The sequence below is a fragment of the Simochromis diagramma genome, unplaced genomic scaffold, assembly GCF_900408965.1.
Source record: "Simochromis diagramma unplaced genomic scaffold, fSimDia1.1 OVJJ01000486.1, whole genome shotgun sequence".
NCBI classification, from domain to species: domain Eukaryota; kingdom Metazoa; phylum Chordata; class Actinopteri; order Cichliformes; family Cichlidae; genus Simochromis; species Simochromis diagramma.
In genome coordinates, this window is record NW_024387047.1 from 1,896,275 (window position 1) to 1,911,774 (window position 15,500).

Consider the following 15,500-nt stretch of genomic DNA (forward strand, 5'->3'; position numbering starts at 1 on the left):
ACACACACACACGATCACTCACACACTGTGATCAGGAACTCAGCCAATCAAGTAAAAGGTTAAAGTAAAAGGTTTAAAACAGCCATTAAAACATGCTGCTATACCTGGTGTGTGTATAGATGATTTCTCCACGAGCGTCAATATTGATTTTGCCCGGAACACAAGAAATTTTCCTCTCTGTGTCTTTGGTCAACAGCTTAAGGCACAGACCACACCTGGGATGAAAAGCAAGGATGACAAAGAATAGAAATTAAATTAGCAGAGAATATTCACATGCTCGCTACACATGTCAGAGCATAAAAAGAAACACAATGCAAAAATAAAAAGCTTATACTCACCTGTACAGAGTTGCGGCATTTCCCGGTGAATCTCTGTTCTGGTAGTTTGGGTCAAAGAGACGCTCAATTTTCTTTTGAAACAGTTTGCTTTGAGGGTGAAAGACAAGAAAGGATCAAACTTGAGCTGATATTGCATATATCTTAATAAAAGGTTATAAAAGTATAAGCCACTGTTGCTTTAGTAAAATTATACCAGTGACAGTAGCCTTTGTGCTTGTGCTTCAGTTATTTAATGCAACACATGCAATATTTCTTTTATTGGTGTTATATGGAGAAACTGTAACCTGACAAAACTTCAGCGTAGGAATCATGTAAAAAAGTCTGACACTTCCTAGATCTTTCGACTGAACTGGCTAAAAAGAGAAGTCACTCCATTGTTCTCTACATCGAATCTGTGGCGCTTAAAGAGACCATCTCTGTGATCATTGAGAATTCGAGGAAATATATTATTACACTGGCAGATGCTAATACCAAAAGCTCAGGCTTCAGTCAGCGCTGAATGAGTTTAAGTTTTGGTTCGTGGTTATTTAATTAACATCTTTCTTTGCCTGTGGTCTTCATTTGTCTCAGCTATAGTTACTTTGTGATTCTTTTTTACACTTCTCCCTGTGCATCTTTTGTAGATTTATTCCCAGTCTTTTCCTATTTTTTTCCTGTCCCACCTGTTCCTACCTGTGTCCCATTTCCCTACAAAGTCTCAGTGCATATATTTGTCTCCATTCCCTGTCTCCACGTTGTTCCTGGTGTTGCTTATCTGCATTTGAGTCCTCATTTTGAACTGAAACACAACTGCATTTAATGGCAGAAGAAGATGTTCTCTGCGGTTCGAACCTTCTGTTTGCTATGTGCAACAAATCAGAAGCAGTTAGCACAAATGGAGGGGGAAGAAGCTAAAATGGCTTGTTTTAGATTAAGACTAACCCTAACTGAGGGTCCACGCCGAGGCCCGGCGTTAAAAAAGGATTATTTTGAAATGCGAATGATGCAAAGCTGATTCACAGCTTTGTCCAAATATTTATATTCACAGAGACCCAGAATACAAATACGGTGCTGAGAATAAGCAAAGCAGCTCGCCCCTCTTACCTTTTAAACTTGTCTTTTTTGTCCCTGATGTCGTCGGCCTCATTGTGGCTGAAGAGTTCAGCGATCCGTGTGGCCAGGTTGCTGTTTATGCAGTTCATGTTGCAGGGAGTAGCCACAATGGCACTCATGTGCTTGTGGCAGTACTGGATGCACTCCTCCACCTGAGCCAGACGCATATACAGAGCACTCATCAAACAAAAATGGGAAATGTCTATTTCAACACTTCTTTAGCAATTCTAGCTCTTCTTAAGAGTAGTGGTGAGAAAACACTGCTACCATAACTGCACGGGGGCAAAAGAACATCTGCACTTTCATGCAACACTAACTTAACAAAGCTCTGTGTGTAGGCCTCTTGTTTTTTTGTGGATTAGGAGCAATTAGCTATTGTTACCTTTGAACTATCATTCTACACACTGCCTGCGCCTTACTGGGCAAATGTGAGACTTTTGCACCTTTGCTGTAACATTTTTTTTGGATATATCTAAGAAAATGTGTTCACAGCTGAAAAACAAAAGGCCCGATGCACATCACCACACCTTGCGTCACATGTCACAACACTTACTAACGTGTCCATCTTCAAGAACTCGGAGGAGATCAGGATTGAGATCACATTGCTGGGCTCTGTAACCGACAAATACCACATGACCAACCAAGCAAACCCCACGAACGACAAACAACACAGAACACGCAGCCAGTGACGCACCAAACACACACCACGTTTAGTGACCAATAAATCAAGCGCCACAGGTGGTGTAAATGACAGCTCAGGGATGTGTAATAATGTTGATTGTTTTCTGTTCTTGTTTCTTTTTACCAAGTCGGGGTTTGTCCTTGTTTCCCTCTCCTGCTGAGTTCCTCCTGACGTAGTTCATAAGCCAGTCAAAGATCTGCACGTCACAGTGGACTGAGATGTCAACTTCCTCCCACCTCTGGGGGTCCACAGATAAATATTCAGCAAAGTAACGCATCTCCTTGACCAGAAGATCTCTGGGACAAGTGAAGTCCTGCTTCAGATTCTTGGTCTCATCGCACACATGGATGACCATGTTGGGACTGTAGGGAAAAGCCAAAATAATATTCAATCATATTCATCCACAGGGTGTGATTAACGCTGAAAACATTTCCACTTTAAGATGGAGTCATGTTTATAGATTCGATTTTCAAAGGATGTGTGAGGAATCTCTCTTAGCTCGGTTCACTGTGGTATGAAAAGATATCTCCCAGCATACTCTCGTGGTTTCTGAGGTTTTTCATCCTCCTCTGCTGACACTCCTTTCTCTTTCTTCTCCACAGCAGCACTTCTTCCTGTGGACTTCAACTTGGACCCTGTACACAAAAACGTTGGAAAAAACAAAACAAAAATAAGGTTGTCATGCAGCATGAGAACAAAAATCATACTACACCCCTCTAATTTATTAGAGTCTTTCAATTATGTGTTTCATAGGGGCCTCGGAGCACTTCCGCAAACTAAATAGCTGTGCTGGAACTTACACCATCATGTAACCCATAAAAGAAATCTCTTATTCAAAAAATGTTTATGTGTTTGTGTTTATGTTAGTTGAAGTTTTCAATTTAGAGAAAAAAAGGATTAAACTTAAAATATAACCTGTGATTAGAGTAGAATGCCATTTAAACTGCTTATAGTAATTCCAATCGATTGTACTGTAACACATAAAATCACATCCAGAATAAGTATCTGGATGATTTTTGTATTTTTGACTCTATATACCATCTGATTGGTTCTGTAACTCAGGCTAGCAGGTCTAATTAAAATGCAGACTTAAGTTACAGAGGGTTTAACAACAGGATCACATTCATTGTTTAGGAATTGGAGCTATTTTTATACATTTATACATTTTTGGTTACTTTTGAGAGACACTCAGAAGTAACTGGACAGCATTCCTCATTATTTGATGACAGTTCAAGAAAGATATATGGCTTCCCATGTCTTTGGACTGTGGAAGGAAGCCAGCATAAAACAGGAAAATATATAAAGCCCAAAAGTGGTCAAATTATATAAATAGTAGGGGTGCAACGATACTCGTATCGATATTGAACCGTTCGATACAGTGCTTTCGGTTCGGTACGCATATGTATCGAACAATACAAAATTTGTAATTTATTTTATCAACTTTTCTTCTGACGATGCTGTCTGTGTTGAGCGCTCAGTGAATCTGCGTTCGACTACTCCGCCTAGGCTGCACTGTCGAGCGCAGATCCACTGAGCCTTCAACACAGACAGCATCCTCAGAAGGAAGAGCGCAGGGCAAGCTAGCAAGACAGAAGTTAAGCTCTCCTTGCAACATGGCAAATTGAACCTCCCCCACCCTCATTCAGATCTGGCGTTTGGAATTATTTTGGTTTTCATGTGACGTATGACCCTGAAGGTAAGCGAGTCATGGACTAAAGTAAAACAGTATGTTGGATGTGCCACGCAATGCTCAATTACATGGGTGGGAACTAGTGTGTTAGCGCAGTTAGCTCGTTAACGTGTTGCCCGTCTAGCCCCACGCAGGGGTAGCTCGTTAACGGAGATTTGCCGTGTTGTGGCGTTAACGTCATTTCAACGAGATTAACGCTGACAGCACTAGTGGGAACACAACGAATATGACTGCACATTTACCCCGACATCATCCTAGTGCAAAGACAAGTGGAAGCAGACAAAAACAACAAGCACGCATGCTACAAACTTTACCCGAGTCATTTAGACAGCCGTTAGCACATGATTCTCCTTATGGGGACCTGATATGTTTAATATTGTGGCGAGCTCAGACAAGGAGGAGACGGAGGTATCGTTTGGTCTTGCTTCCCGTGAGCTAGCCAGGGAGCACAGCCGTTTATTGACATCTGCAGAAGAACACTGCCGCTAGCTAACTGCTCAGCGCGGCAACCGCACAGCAACAACAACAACACACAGGGCGCCCTCTGACCCCGGAAGGACACACCGTCTCAGCGAGAGGGCGTCACCCGTCACTATGGCAACATAAACAAAACATAACTGTACAAACAGAACCCCGAACAGCCCCGACCCGTTACAATATGCTGCTGAGAATATAGCCCAGAAGAAGCGTATAGTATAGCTTTTATTTTGGAAAGAGCCATTTCTCTGTAATAAACTCTCTTTTCCAAAGATGAGTGATTCCTCAAGTCAGATACAGGTGTTACCGCGCCAGATCCGCGGCCCCGAACCGTAGTAAGGAAACCTCTGGGAGTTACTTGAAGGTTCCGTAACTGACTCGTAGCCGGCAACAGCTTACTATACAGGTCAACTCCGCTAGCAAAAAGATCGAAGGAGGCGTAGGAAACTGCTTCACCGAACTTTATTTCTTCTCTAAGGCACGAACACTGCGTACAGTGGGCTGAAACAGTTTACTCACAGCGAGCATCGCCGACACAACTCTGGCTGTCGAGGGAGTTATTATATTCCTTTTATTTATTTTCTTTTCGTCTCTTCTGTAGCTAACCGTTACTTTTTCCCCTTCTCCGCTCTCTCTCTTCACACACACCAGGCAGTCCCGCTACACACATCCCGAATACATTTCCCATCAGGCTTCATCCTTAAAGGGCCATGCCTGTAACACAGGGCTTGCAAAATCGCTAGCCCGACGTCCCGGGGCTAGCGATTTTTCCAGTCGGGCTACCAAAATCTATTTCTGCCCTGCCCGTCGGGCTATTGTAGGAAGGAAAAATATATGTCAATGCTTTTGCATTCTTTCGGAAATGTAGCTGGGTAATTATGTCATTGGCATCGGTGAGCCACTGTCAATATGTGACATATTGAAATCGCGTTTGAATTTGCGCTTGTTTTTTGCTTTCACTTTGCAAATGTCCAGGTGCCTTCTTTTGGCGCACCGGCCGGTCACGACCGGCGGGGGAAAAGTCACTCGGGTCAGAACATGGGGTGCCACCATCATCCCACTTCTGACACCAATGTGGCGAGCTCAGACAACGAGGAGACGGAGGTGTCGTTTGGTCTTGCTTCCCGTGAGCTAGCCAGGGAGCACAGCTGTTTATTGACGTCTGCAGAAGAACACTGCCGCTAGCTAACTGCTCAGCGCGGCAACCGCACAGCAACAACAACAACAACACACAGGGCGCCCTCTGACCCCGGAAGGACACACCGTCGCAGCGAGAGGGCGTCACCCGTCACTATGGCAACATAAACAAAACATAACTGTACAAACAGAACCCCGAACAGCCCTGACCCGCTACAATATGCTGCTGAGAATATAGCCCAGAAGAAGCGTATAATATAGCTTTTATTTTGGAAAGAGCCATTTCTCTGTAATAAACTCTCTTTTCCAAAGATGAGTGATTCCTCAATCAGATACAGGGCTCGCAAAATCGCTAGCCCGATATCCCGGGGCTAGCGATTTTTCCAGTCGGGCTATAAAATCTATCTCTTCCCTGCCCGTCGGGCTATTGTAGGAAGGAAAAATATATGTCAATGCTTTTGCATTCTTTCGGAAATGTAGCTGGGTAATTATGTCATTGGCATCGGTGAGCCACTGTCAATATGTGACATATTGAAGTCGTGTTTGAATTTGCGCTTGTTTTTTGCTTTCACTTTGCAATCGTGCGAACTGTGTATAGAGAGCGACAGCACTGATTGGTGAGTGATGATAATTTGCACACCAATTCCTCTGACATCGTCTTATCAATCGTTAGCTTACTATGCAAACATGGCAAGTGAAATCTCCCGCAGCAAGCTTAAACATATGAGAGGTTGATCGCGCAGAGAATCGCTGACCGTTATGTGTGTGTGTGTAAAAGCAGCAGGATATATATTTTAATTCTGCTGAGCCAAATAAGACAGGTCAGGGTGAAGAAGTGACAGCCAAAGAAAAGCTTACCACAAAACGGAAAAGTTATGACAAATCAGACTATAAGGCAAAAAGAAAGTGCAGCTTTATGGTTTCATGGACAAAAGAATTTCTGTGGCTGCAATATGACGAGCTATATAACCAGGGCTGCACATAAGTGGTCCGCAGGTGCGCATTCGCTGTCAAAAAAAAAAAAAAAAAAAAACGCGCACAAGATATGAAGTTGCAACGCGTGTTTGCATACATAAGATTTTCTGGAGGACAAACATTTGTTTAAAACTCTTAAAGATGTCGAAGAAGCTCCTTTAAGCAATTACTTTGGTGTTCCTCTACCTCCAAAGAAATGTCAGAAGGAGTCCGAACCACAAAAGAAGCACGGAAAAGTGGTTGCAGGAGGTGAGCTGGCTTCAAACAAATGATGAACGCACAGAGATGTGGTGCGGAATGTGCCGTGAAAATCCCACTCTAGCGGACAAAAACAGTGCTTTTTATATGGACGCAAACGCGCGTTGCAACTTCTTATCTGGTGCGCGTCTTTTATTTTGACAGCGAATGCGCACATGCGGACCACTTATGTGCACCCGTGTAAATAACATAATGTTCTGCTGGGTGTGTTGTTGGTTTTCTCTCGATTTCTGAGTCGACAAGCGCCTTTGTTACTGGGACCAGTCATTTTAAGAAAGGCCCCCATTAGAACCCATGAGAAATGCAAGAAATGCATTATTGCTCAGTCTGCAATATCTTTCCCAGAACAAACACCAATTGCAAATAACATACTAAAAATAAACCTGAAAAATCTGTTTAGAACAGCGTACTATGTTGCAAAGAGTGAACTACCACTGGCAAAATTTAGCAGTCTTTGCAAACTTCAAAAAGCAAATGGCCTAGATCTTGGTTCCACTTGTCTCTTACCCGTGACTTCAGTGGAAATTTCAAATTCAGGATCTGACACAGACTGATTCATGTCCTACACAGTTCTTACAAGTTCATAGAAATTTCTGTTCAATTAGAACCAAGTATTTGAGTTGATGATTGTAATTTTTATACAATGTTGTAATTTGTTTTTCAACAATTTTTTGATTAATGTTTTGTTTCCTTTACAATATTATACATTAAAGTATAATATTGTAAAGGAAACAAAACAGGAAACAAAACATCAATCAAAAAATTGCTCTCTTTTTTATTCGGGCTACTTACATTTATTTTGGGCTACCAAAAACTGAAGAGTCCCTGCCCGAAGGGCTACCAGGGATTTTGAAATTTTGAGAGCCCTGAGATATATTTATTTTTTAAATTACTTTTGTTTCAGCAACATTAAATTTAAAAACTGTACTTTTGAGTTAAAATATATATTTATAATTTTAATAAATGACAAATTAAAAAGGCATGAACATTTTTTTGTATCGAAAAAATATCGAACCGTGACACCAAAGTATCGAACCGAACCGAACCGTGAATTTTGTGTATCGTTGCACCCCTAATAAATAGGTTTCATAATTTCATATTTACTCAGCACCTTCTAGTAGTATGTAACAACACAATAAATTATGTTATTATTATACTTATGTTTGCCTATTACGCTCATTTCCTGTGGTGCGTTTTTATTCTTTAATTTCACGGTGCAGCCCCCGAGTTTATCCACTGTCTGAAAGATTATTGGTTGCCTCTTGCAAACAGAAGGTTTGAACAGCAGGTGGGTGGAGCTGCTGTGCTCACAGCCTGAACTGTGTGCATGAGATGACCAAACTTAGTATATCCTCCCTCACTGACATCATGCAGAGCCAAAAGTGTAGGAAACTGTGTGAAACAGCATATTTCGAGCAGTCTGAAGCCTGAGCTTGTGGTTCCCAGGGTTTAAACGCACACATACAGCTCTTGCTCCCCATGTACAATGAACTGTGTACTGTCCACTGTGAAGTTTGAAAGACATGAGTAAAGCTATCGATAAAACCAGTTCCTGCTGATTAAACTTATTGAAGGTTTTATCTGTGGGTGAAAGTAACTGACCTGTAACTTTGCTGCTGCTGCTCTGGCCGCTTCCTCTCTCCACTATGTCCCGAGTGTCCAACAGTGTGGAGAGGAGGTCTGACGGGGAGCTGCTTCCTTCTATCAGGGCATTGCATTGGTTATCCACATGAGGAAACCCCCCCATGCTCTTCAGCTCCTCAAACCGACGGGCACACTGCAACACAATTGCATCAGAGCCACAGAATTATTTCTCATTAAAAATTCAGGTCTCTTGTTACTAAAGCATGGAACGAACTATGGGCGGGATGGGATGGATGGAGAGGCAGGATGGATGAAGGGGTTCTAGTTACCCAGTGATCCAGTTACCTCCTTAGGAGTAAAGCCTGGTACTAGCTTGGCCACATTGTCCCAGTTTATGGGCTGGGGCACACCCCACAGGGAGCCCAGCACCATGTCCAAAACCAGGACGTTGTTGTCGTAGGGAAAGTTGTTGTTATCCGAACAGAAGCGACTCATCTCTACACACACAGAGGGCAGGAAACAATAGGCAGCAAGTCAACAATAAATTCCTTCATCTGTTTGACCATCATAGCCAAATTAGAGCTGAAATCACTGTGCAGTTAGCACCCATTTTAATTGCCTTTAAGCATTCTGCGCATAGTCAGCACATAGATTAATACAAGAGTGGCGTGATTGGCTTTTTTTTTTTGTAGCAGTATTCAGACGTGTTATTGCAGTTGGATAAAAGCTGTGTTTAAGTCTATTAGTCCTTACACTAATTGCTCTGTACCGTCTAAGGGCAACAGGTCAAACAGGGAGTAACCAGGATGTGAGTTATCTTTTATGATGTTTTGGGCCTTTTTAAGACAGTGGGTGTTGTGTAGATCTTCCAAAACTGAATGCTTTCAGGTTGTGGACTATTTGTGAGGTAAGTAGAGTGGGCCAATAGCGTCTGAGGGACCGTTTTGTAGCCCAGATAATAAATTGCTGGATAAAAGGAATGGACCAGTTGTGAAACTGTGCACCACTGCATAAAATAATAAATTTGGCCAACTACTGAGACAAATGTTGTTTCTTTCTTTAGTATGGTTTGGCTGTTATGCCTCAGAAACACATTTTCATTGAGAAAAAAAATGAAGTTTATTGTAAAAGACTTTGCTTGGCGGCTGAACTTGCCATTCACTACTATTCAAAGTTCCTGTGTTTTGTTTTTCTGTTATTAAATGCATCACAGGTTAGAGCATACTGGTGACTATGTATGAGCTGAAAGAGGAGACTGATCATTCATGTACTGTACATGATACGGGTAGATGCTGTACGTTTATGGGATGCAGTAGAGGCACAGATTAGGGTAGGCCGAGTGCCTCTGCCCTCCTGCTGAATCAACATCAGATGCTTTCAGGTCACATTAAAATCCTCAGATTTCCTAGGACACACATCCAACAACAGAAATGACACTTACTGTTCTGGTCTGTGAGATAATCCTCACCGTCGTCTCGTACAATCTAATAAACGGGTAAATGTTTCATCTCATTGTGCGTGTGGATGATGCTGATGCTGCGGTGTTCTCCTACCGGCTAATGCTAGCTAAGTTTGCGGGACGGGACAGATCTGCTGCCTTCAGGTACTCCCCGTAAATATCAAACGACGGTCACTAGTGATGTGGTCCGTCCTATTGCGTCATATACCTTCTGGTGGGATTTACACCGACGTATTTAGCTCTCTCTCTCTCTCTCTCTCTCTCTCAACGCGTTTGAGCACGGTGGCTATGCGATGACATTTAAACCAAAGGCGAAAGTGAACTAGAACATCAAAAATGTGCCTTCAGGCTCAACTCTGCCTCAGTAATTCCGATAGCCATGGAAGGTAGCATTAGCTTCTAGCTAGCATACAGTTAGCTGAGCAAGTGGCTACTTAAATTGACGTATGTATGTCATTAAGCCGACAACACAGAAAATGCTTTCGGCAGGTTACACTATCAAAATACTACATAAAAATCTACCCCCAGAACACTTTCGATTAACAAAACGCGTTTATTCGGTCTGTATCTGCAACGGTGACTCGTCACTGTTGGCGCAGTGCAGCAGGCGTCCTGTTGCTTGGAGACAGTGGTCGCAAATCAAGTGCTTCTGCCATAAAGTCAGACTTTAAAACAAATTAAATGAAATTATATTATACTAATGTCATTTAAATTAGCATAAACTAAAACTAAACAGTTGGGTCCAAGTTTTGAAATTGAAAATCTTGACAAAATTTCTAACATTGTCACTTGATACCTTATAGCACAATGGACAAAAACGATTTTTAAATTATTTATTTTCATAATAATCATATTAAATATTCCAAAAATTTCTGAATGGTAACTGTTGAAAATGTGCAAAATTCTCCCCTTTCTTATTCTGAATAGATCCAATTAACGTCACAGAAAACTATACAGAAACCCAAACATGTGAGTGTCAAAACAAAATGTGATCACATGATCAAACAAAACACCTTAACTGTGTTCTTACACTGTCCTTGTACACATAATGTGCCAGTGCGCCTAAAAACACATTTTAGAATACTCATCTGTTTATTTCTGTAAAAGCTTTGAGTTTAAAAATAAAAATTAAGCTCAGATTTTCAGACGCAGTGAGCCTTGTGCATGGAAACAATTCTTGGCAAGTAATAAGAAGGTCCATACTGCGTTAAAAAAAATTGAATCGAAAATTACTTTAACAGTTCCTGATGAGGTCTGTGGATTGCCCACCACCCCAAAATATGAACTAACAGCAGATTATTAGTTAAGCTCCAGAGTTACACACTGAGCAAACCGCTGTTATGAATGAACATTTATGGACACAAAGATCATGGATCAGTCTTTTCAGGGATGTTAAGTGGTGTGTTGGAGGGCATGGTGGAGGTGGATGATCCCTGATTGAATGAAGCAGGTGTTTCCCTGTACGCTGACTCCAGAAGGTCCTCTGAGGAAGCCGAGGCAGAAGAAGAGGCTGAGGCAGAGGCGGGGTCCGGGGTAAAGCCTTGGGCTCCAGTTGTCTGCATTTGTGCAGCCAAGCTTGTTTGGGGTTCCTGCGTGTTCGCCCGCTGGGCCTGAGCGAGCCTCTCCATATCTGCGGCCCGGCGGCCTCTCCTCTTGCCGAGGATCTTAACGTAGTTGGCTGGGATGAGCCCTGTGGTCTCACCGTCCACACTGGCCAGGAGCCAGCCACGCACACGGGGCTGTAGCTCTACACACGAGGAAGAGGAAAACACTGTGATAGTTGTAAACATGGTGCATGCTCACACAAAAGAAGAGCCCTCATCTGTTATTCCCAAGATAAGGAAAACAAAAATAGAAGGTTTTTGGTCAAAGCACTCAGAATCAAATGTCCCGCAGCCAGTAAAAAGCTCATCACCTTTAGGAGCGAGGTTGAGCATCTCTCCAGCTTGCATAGAAAGCTCCTCCTGAGAAGCAGCTGTAAAATCATATTCTGCTCTGGCCACCACGTGGTCGTCCTCCCCACTTGCCCAGTTAGTGTCTAAATCAAGCAAGGAAACTGAATTAAAGACATTCATAATTTTAACTTGTTTTAATTTAAAACAAGTCCACTTGCTTTGTACTGTCAGTTGTAAAGTGACTAATGGCATATGGAGCTATGATACCCAATTTATTTGCCACAGAGTTACAGAAAGGCACATGATGTCATACAAGCAGACTCATCTTTACATGTGTACTGCAAACAACAAAACAAAATGTATCTTTATGAATATGTGAGTGCTTGCTGTTCCATCTGCAAGCCTTACCTTTGATTTCAGAGTCAGCAGTGGAGCTCAGCTTCCAGATAAGGTAGGGTACACCCAAGACTAGAGCAAAAAACATTAAGATGGGCCAGGATTTAACTGCCTGGTCCTCCATCTCTCTGGATGATCTCATACCAGTGGCCTCACTGGGGTTGGGCCACAGGGCTTCGACCTCAGGGTCTAGCCTCCGCCCGAGCAGCTTCTGCACCAAGCGGTACAAGTAGTGCAATGTGCGCACCAGAGCAAACTTTGACAAAACCCGGGTGAGGTGCACGCGCAGTCGTGTGACGTGGTTGACTACTTCCAGTACGGCACGGAAACCGTTATGTAGCGCAGAAAAGGTGGCGTCCATCATCATGCTTATTGAAGCAAACGCATGGACGATGCTCTCGATGGACTCAAAGGCACCGCGGCTACTTTCTTCTGCCTGCTGCACAAACCTGCTGGGGGGGACGTCTTCAAGGTGAGGTGTGTGTCTATATCCTCCCAGGCTGTAGCCGCCACCATAGCCGCCACCATAGCCGCCACCATAGCCGCCACCATAGCCGTAGCTGTAAGGACTGTAGCCACCATAGATGGAGCTCCCATAGGGGCTGTAAGATTGGGAGAAGGAGCTGTAGGATGGACGGTAGGACTGCTGGACCTGACGAGGGGGCACCGGGGGCGCCATCCTGGGCAGGACAGAAGGGCCAGCAGAGGTGGAGGAGCCTCTAGCTAGTCCCAAATCTGTAGATCTGTTTGGTGACAACATAAAGATAGAATATCAGTAAAATCCACCCATAATTCATTGCAACATTAATTGAGCAAAGCATTAGTTCAGAAACGTCATGGAGTCAAGCTAAACCACAGTCCACAAACTGCTCAACAGCTCAAATATGTAAATATGTAAGAAAAATTGTGTATGTTTCTGTCCTGTGTACTGTTTGTTTGTATATGTGTCTTTCTGGCTGCTGTTACAACCAAATTTCCCCTTGTGGGACAATTAAAGGATTATTCTATTCTATAGAGTGGGTCTCTTCCACAGCGTGTCCTTTGTCCTTTCTCCCTCCCCCCAACCAGTCCTCAGAGGCTGCCCCTCCCTATACCTGGTTCTGCTGGAAGTTTCTTCCAGTTAAAATGGTGTTTTTCCTTCCCACAGTCACCAAGTGCTTGCTCAAAAGGGTTGTTTTGATCATTTAGTTTTCTCTGTATTACAATACAGGCAGCACGGTGGCACGGTGGTTAGCACTGTTGGCGCACAGCAAGAAGGTCCTGAGTTCAATTCCAACATCAGGCCGGGGTCTTTCTGTGTGGAGTTTGCATGTTCTCCCCGTGTTTGCGTGGGTTCCCTCCGGGTACTCCGGCTTCCTCCCACCGTCCAAAGACATGCAGCTTGTGGGGATAGGTTAATTGGATAACCCAAATTGTCACTAGGTATGAATGTGAGTGCGAATGGTTGTTTGTCCCTGTGTGTTAGCCTTGTGACAGACTGGCGACCTGTCCAGGGTGTACCCCGCCTCTCGCCCTATGACAGCTGGGATAGGCTCCAGCGCCCCCCGCGACCCTGAAAAGGATAAGCGGAAGTGAATGGATGGATGGATGGATGTATTACAATAGGGTCTCCACCTTGCCGTATAAAGTGTCTTGAGGTGACTGTTGTTGTGATTAACGCTATATACATAAACTGTAATTGAATTGAGTCAACTCTTCCTCCTGTCTCATCTCCAGCTCTGCTACTCTTCATCTGTACAGACTGTGGAAAATACACAGTAAATTCACTGTGCCGCTCACCATCAACCAGCAGCTACCGGCAACTTTTAGCATGGGATGTTTTCTCATGTGAGCTGACGTTATGAACCAGTCAACACACCTCAAATACCCTTAAATATCATTATCACAGCTCTGATTGTTCAGCTTCTCCAATCTGATGACCATATTCTCTTAACCTTAAAAGGATATGTTGATATGTCCAAAAAAGATAAAGATGTGTGCAGATTTAATTCCATTTCCCCCCTTAAAGTGGAAAAAAAGTGTCAGGTGGGGGGGGACTGATTGAAATGTGATTGTGGAATTTGCCTCACACTGGTGCGTTCACTATTGCTTGTTTGAGAATACTGCTGTATATATACAAATGCCAGCCGACAGCATAAACAAACTGTTGTACATATATTTTTATAATTATCCGAATATAATAATAAGACAATTAAAAAAATGTGACTTGCAGCAGCAAGCGGAGGAGTTTAATCTTCTCTGGGTCTTGTTTACGAGTTTGGGGACAGGTGAGCAGAGGACTGACAAATGGGAAAAAACCAAAAAAAAACAAGAGCTTCTCTAAGGGTGGCTGGCCTCTCCCTTAAAGACAGGGTGAAGAGTTCAGTTACTCGAAAGGGGCTCAGAGTAGAACTGCTATTCCTTCACACTGAAGAGAGGCAGATGAGACGATTTAGGTATCTGGCAAGGACGCCTCCTAGGTGAGGCGTTCCAAGCATGGACAACCAGGAGGCCCCGGGCCAGACCCAAGACGCTCTGCAGAGGCTATATCTCTATATGCATTTTCTGCAGGAAATTATCGGGCGAAGGAACTGAGTTTGTTGGCAAACAGCAACAGGAAGACAGCAGCTACATTTTCTTCTGAATTGACTGTTAACAACTACAGAACAAACAAAAATGCAATTCAAATATTTCTGGGGGTTTTATTAATTTCACTTATTAACCAGAATTACAACAAAACAAACAAACAAAAACGCTCAATTAACAGAAGAGAGAGAAATCTAGCGAGACACACTGACTAGGACACGGCCTCAGAGGACCAAACTAGCAGTTAGCCAGTTATACGGCTGTGCAGATAAATAATTAGTTGCCGTTTTTGTTTTTGGGGCATTTTTAATGGCAACCAATTACTCTTACAATCGCAAACACGACTCATCGTTTTGCAATAATTTTCACCATCGTGTCAATTATTAAAACAAAATGTCAACTGTCGTCTAACAACTCCTGCACGAAGTGACAGCGACAACTTTAGCATTTCAACTGCGAGCAGCTGCAGCTGTAAACACGAGGGACTTCTCGCGACTGCGGCCCCTCCGAAATTCGCTCACCTGTAATTTAAAGGTGCACCAACTGAGCCAGGAATCCGCCTTTCCCATGGCCGTGTCGGGGGCTGTGAATCCATAGCAAAATATATGTGCACAGTACACAAATAATATAGAGCCCTCGCAGAATCTCCTTCCACTACTGCCTACCCGTATTTCCTCTTCTTCTTCTTCTTCTTCTTCTTCTTCTTTCTTACAGTTATATTGGCGGTTGGCAAACAATTGAAAGGTGCATTACCGCCACCAACTGGTATGGAGTATGGTCTGGAACGACGACAAAAAAAAAATCTCAAATCCTGCCAAACAGGTTCCCCTCTTTTAAAAACTGAAATAAGGCCTGATAACTTTTACTTCCCGATTCCATTCGCAACAACTCAACCAGATCCAGTTTGATTTTTAGGTTACTCCGTATTTCCACTTCTCCTTTGGGGTTTTTT

General features: G+C 43.1%; 2 protein-coding genes across 3 annotated transcripts in view; both read right to left on the minus strand.

Moving 5' to 3' along the window:
• Positions 1 to 10,438, minus strand: part of kiaa1841 (KIAA1841 ortholog) — a 29,566-nt gene extending 19,128 nt beyond the window's left edge. Inside the window, exons 1-9 of one of the 2 annotated variants that reach the window (XM_040044684.1) lie at positions 9,675 to 10,438; positions 8,579 to 8,730; positions 8,252 to 8,426; positions 2,651 to 2,747; positions 2,236 to 2,474; positions 1,984 to 2,042; positions 1,422 to 1,582; positions 339 to 425; positions 105 to 215 (exon numbers count right to left, since the gene is read on the minus strand). In XM_040044684.1, the coding sequence (XP_039900618.1) occupies positions 105 to 215; positions 339 to 425; positions 1,422 to 1,582; positions 1,984 to 2,042; positions 2,236 to 2,474; positions 2,651 to 2,747; positions 8,252 to 8,426; positions 8,579 to 8,728 (1,079 nt within the window). In that variant the 5' untranslated portion in view covers positions 8,729 to 8,730; positions 9,675 to 10,438. Of the gene's footprint in view, positions 1 to 104; positions 216 to 338; positions 426 to 1,421; positions 1,583 to 1,983; positions 2,043 to 2,235; positions 2,475 to 2,650; positions 2,748 to 8,251; positions 8,427 to 8,562; positions 8,731 to 9,674 lie in introns of those variants that run through there. The other variant, XM_040044685.1, reaches the window with a different exon arrangement.
• Positions 10,439 to 10,565: 127 nt separating this feature from the next.
• Positions 10,566 to 15,367, minus strand: pex13 (peroxisomal biogenesis factor 13). The gene is made up of 4 exons (XM_040044697.1): positions 15,070 to 15,367; positions 11,996 to 12,726; positions 11,608 to 11,730; positions 10,566 to 11,439 (listed from the first exon to the last, which is right to left on the minus strand). The coding sequence occupies exons 1-4, from the start codon at positions 15,141 to 15,143 to the stop codon at positions 11,060 to 11,062; spliced, it is 1,308 nt and encodes a 435-aa protein (XP_039900631.1). The 5' UTR covers positions 15,144 to 15,367; the 3' UTR covers positions 10,566 to 11,059.
• Positions 15,368 to 15,500: the final 133 nt, after the last annotated feature.

Bases quoted from the DNA above. Each gene is read 5' to 3' on its own strand.
- pex13 (XM_040044697.1), bottom strand. From the start codon at position 15,143: ATGGATTCACAGCCCCCGACACGGCCATGGGAAAGGCGGATTCCTGGC. The intron at 11,731-11,995 runs GTAAGGCTTGCA...TGCTTGATTTAG, and splicing joins TGCTGACTCTGAAATCAAAG to ACACTAACTGGGCAAGTGGG. The intron at 11,440-11,607 runs GTGATGAGCTTT...CCTCGTGTGTAG, and splicing joins GCTCAACCTCGCTCCTAAAG to AGCTACAGCCCCGTGTGCGT.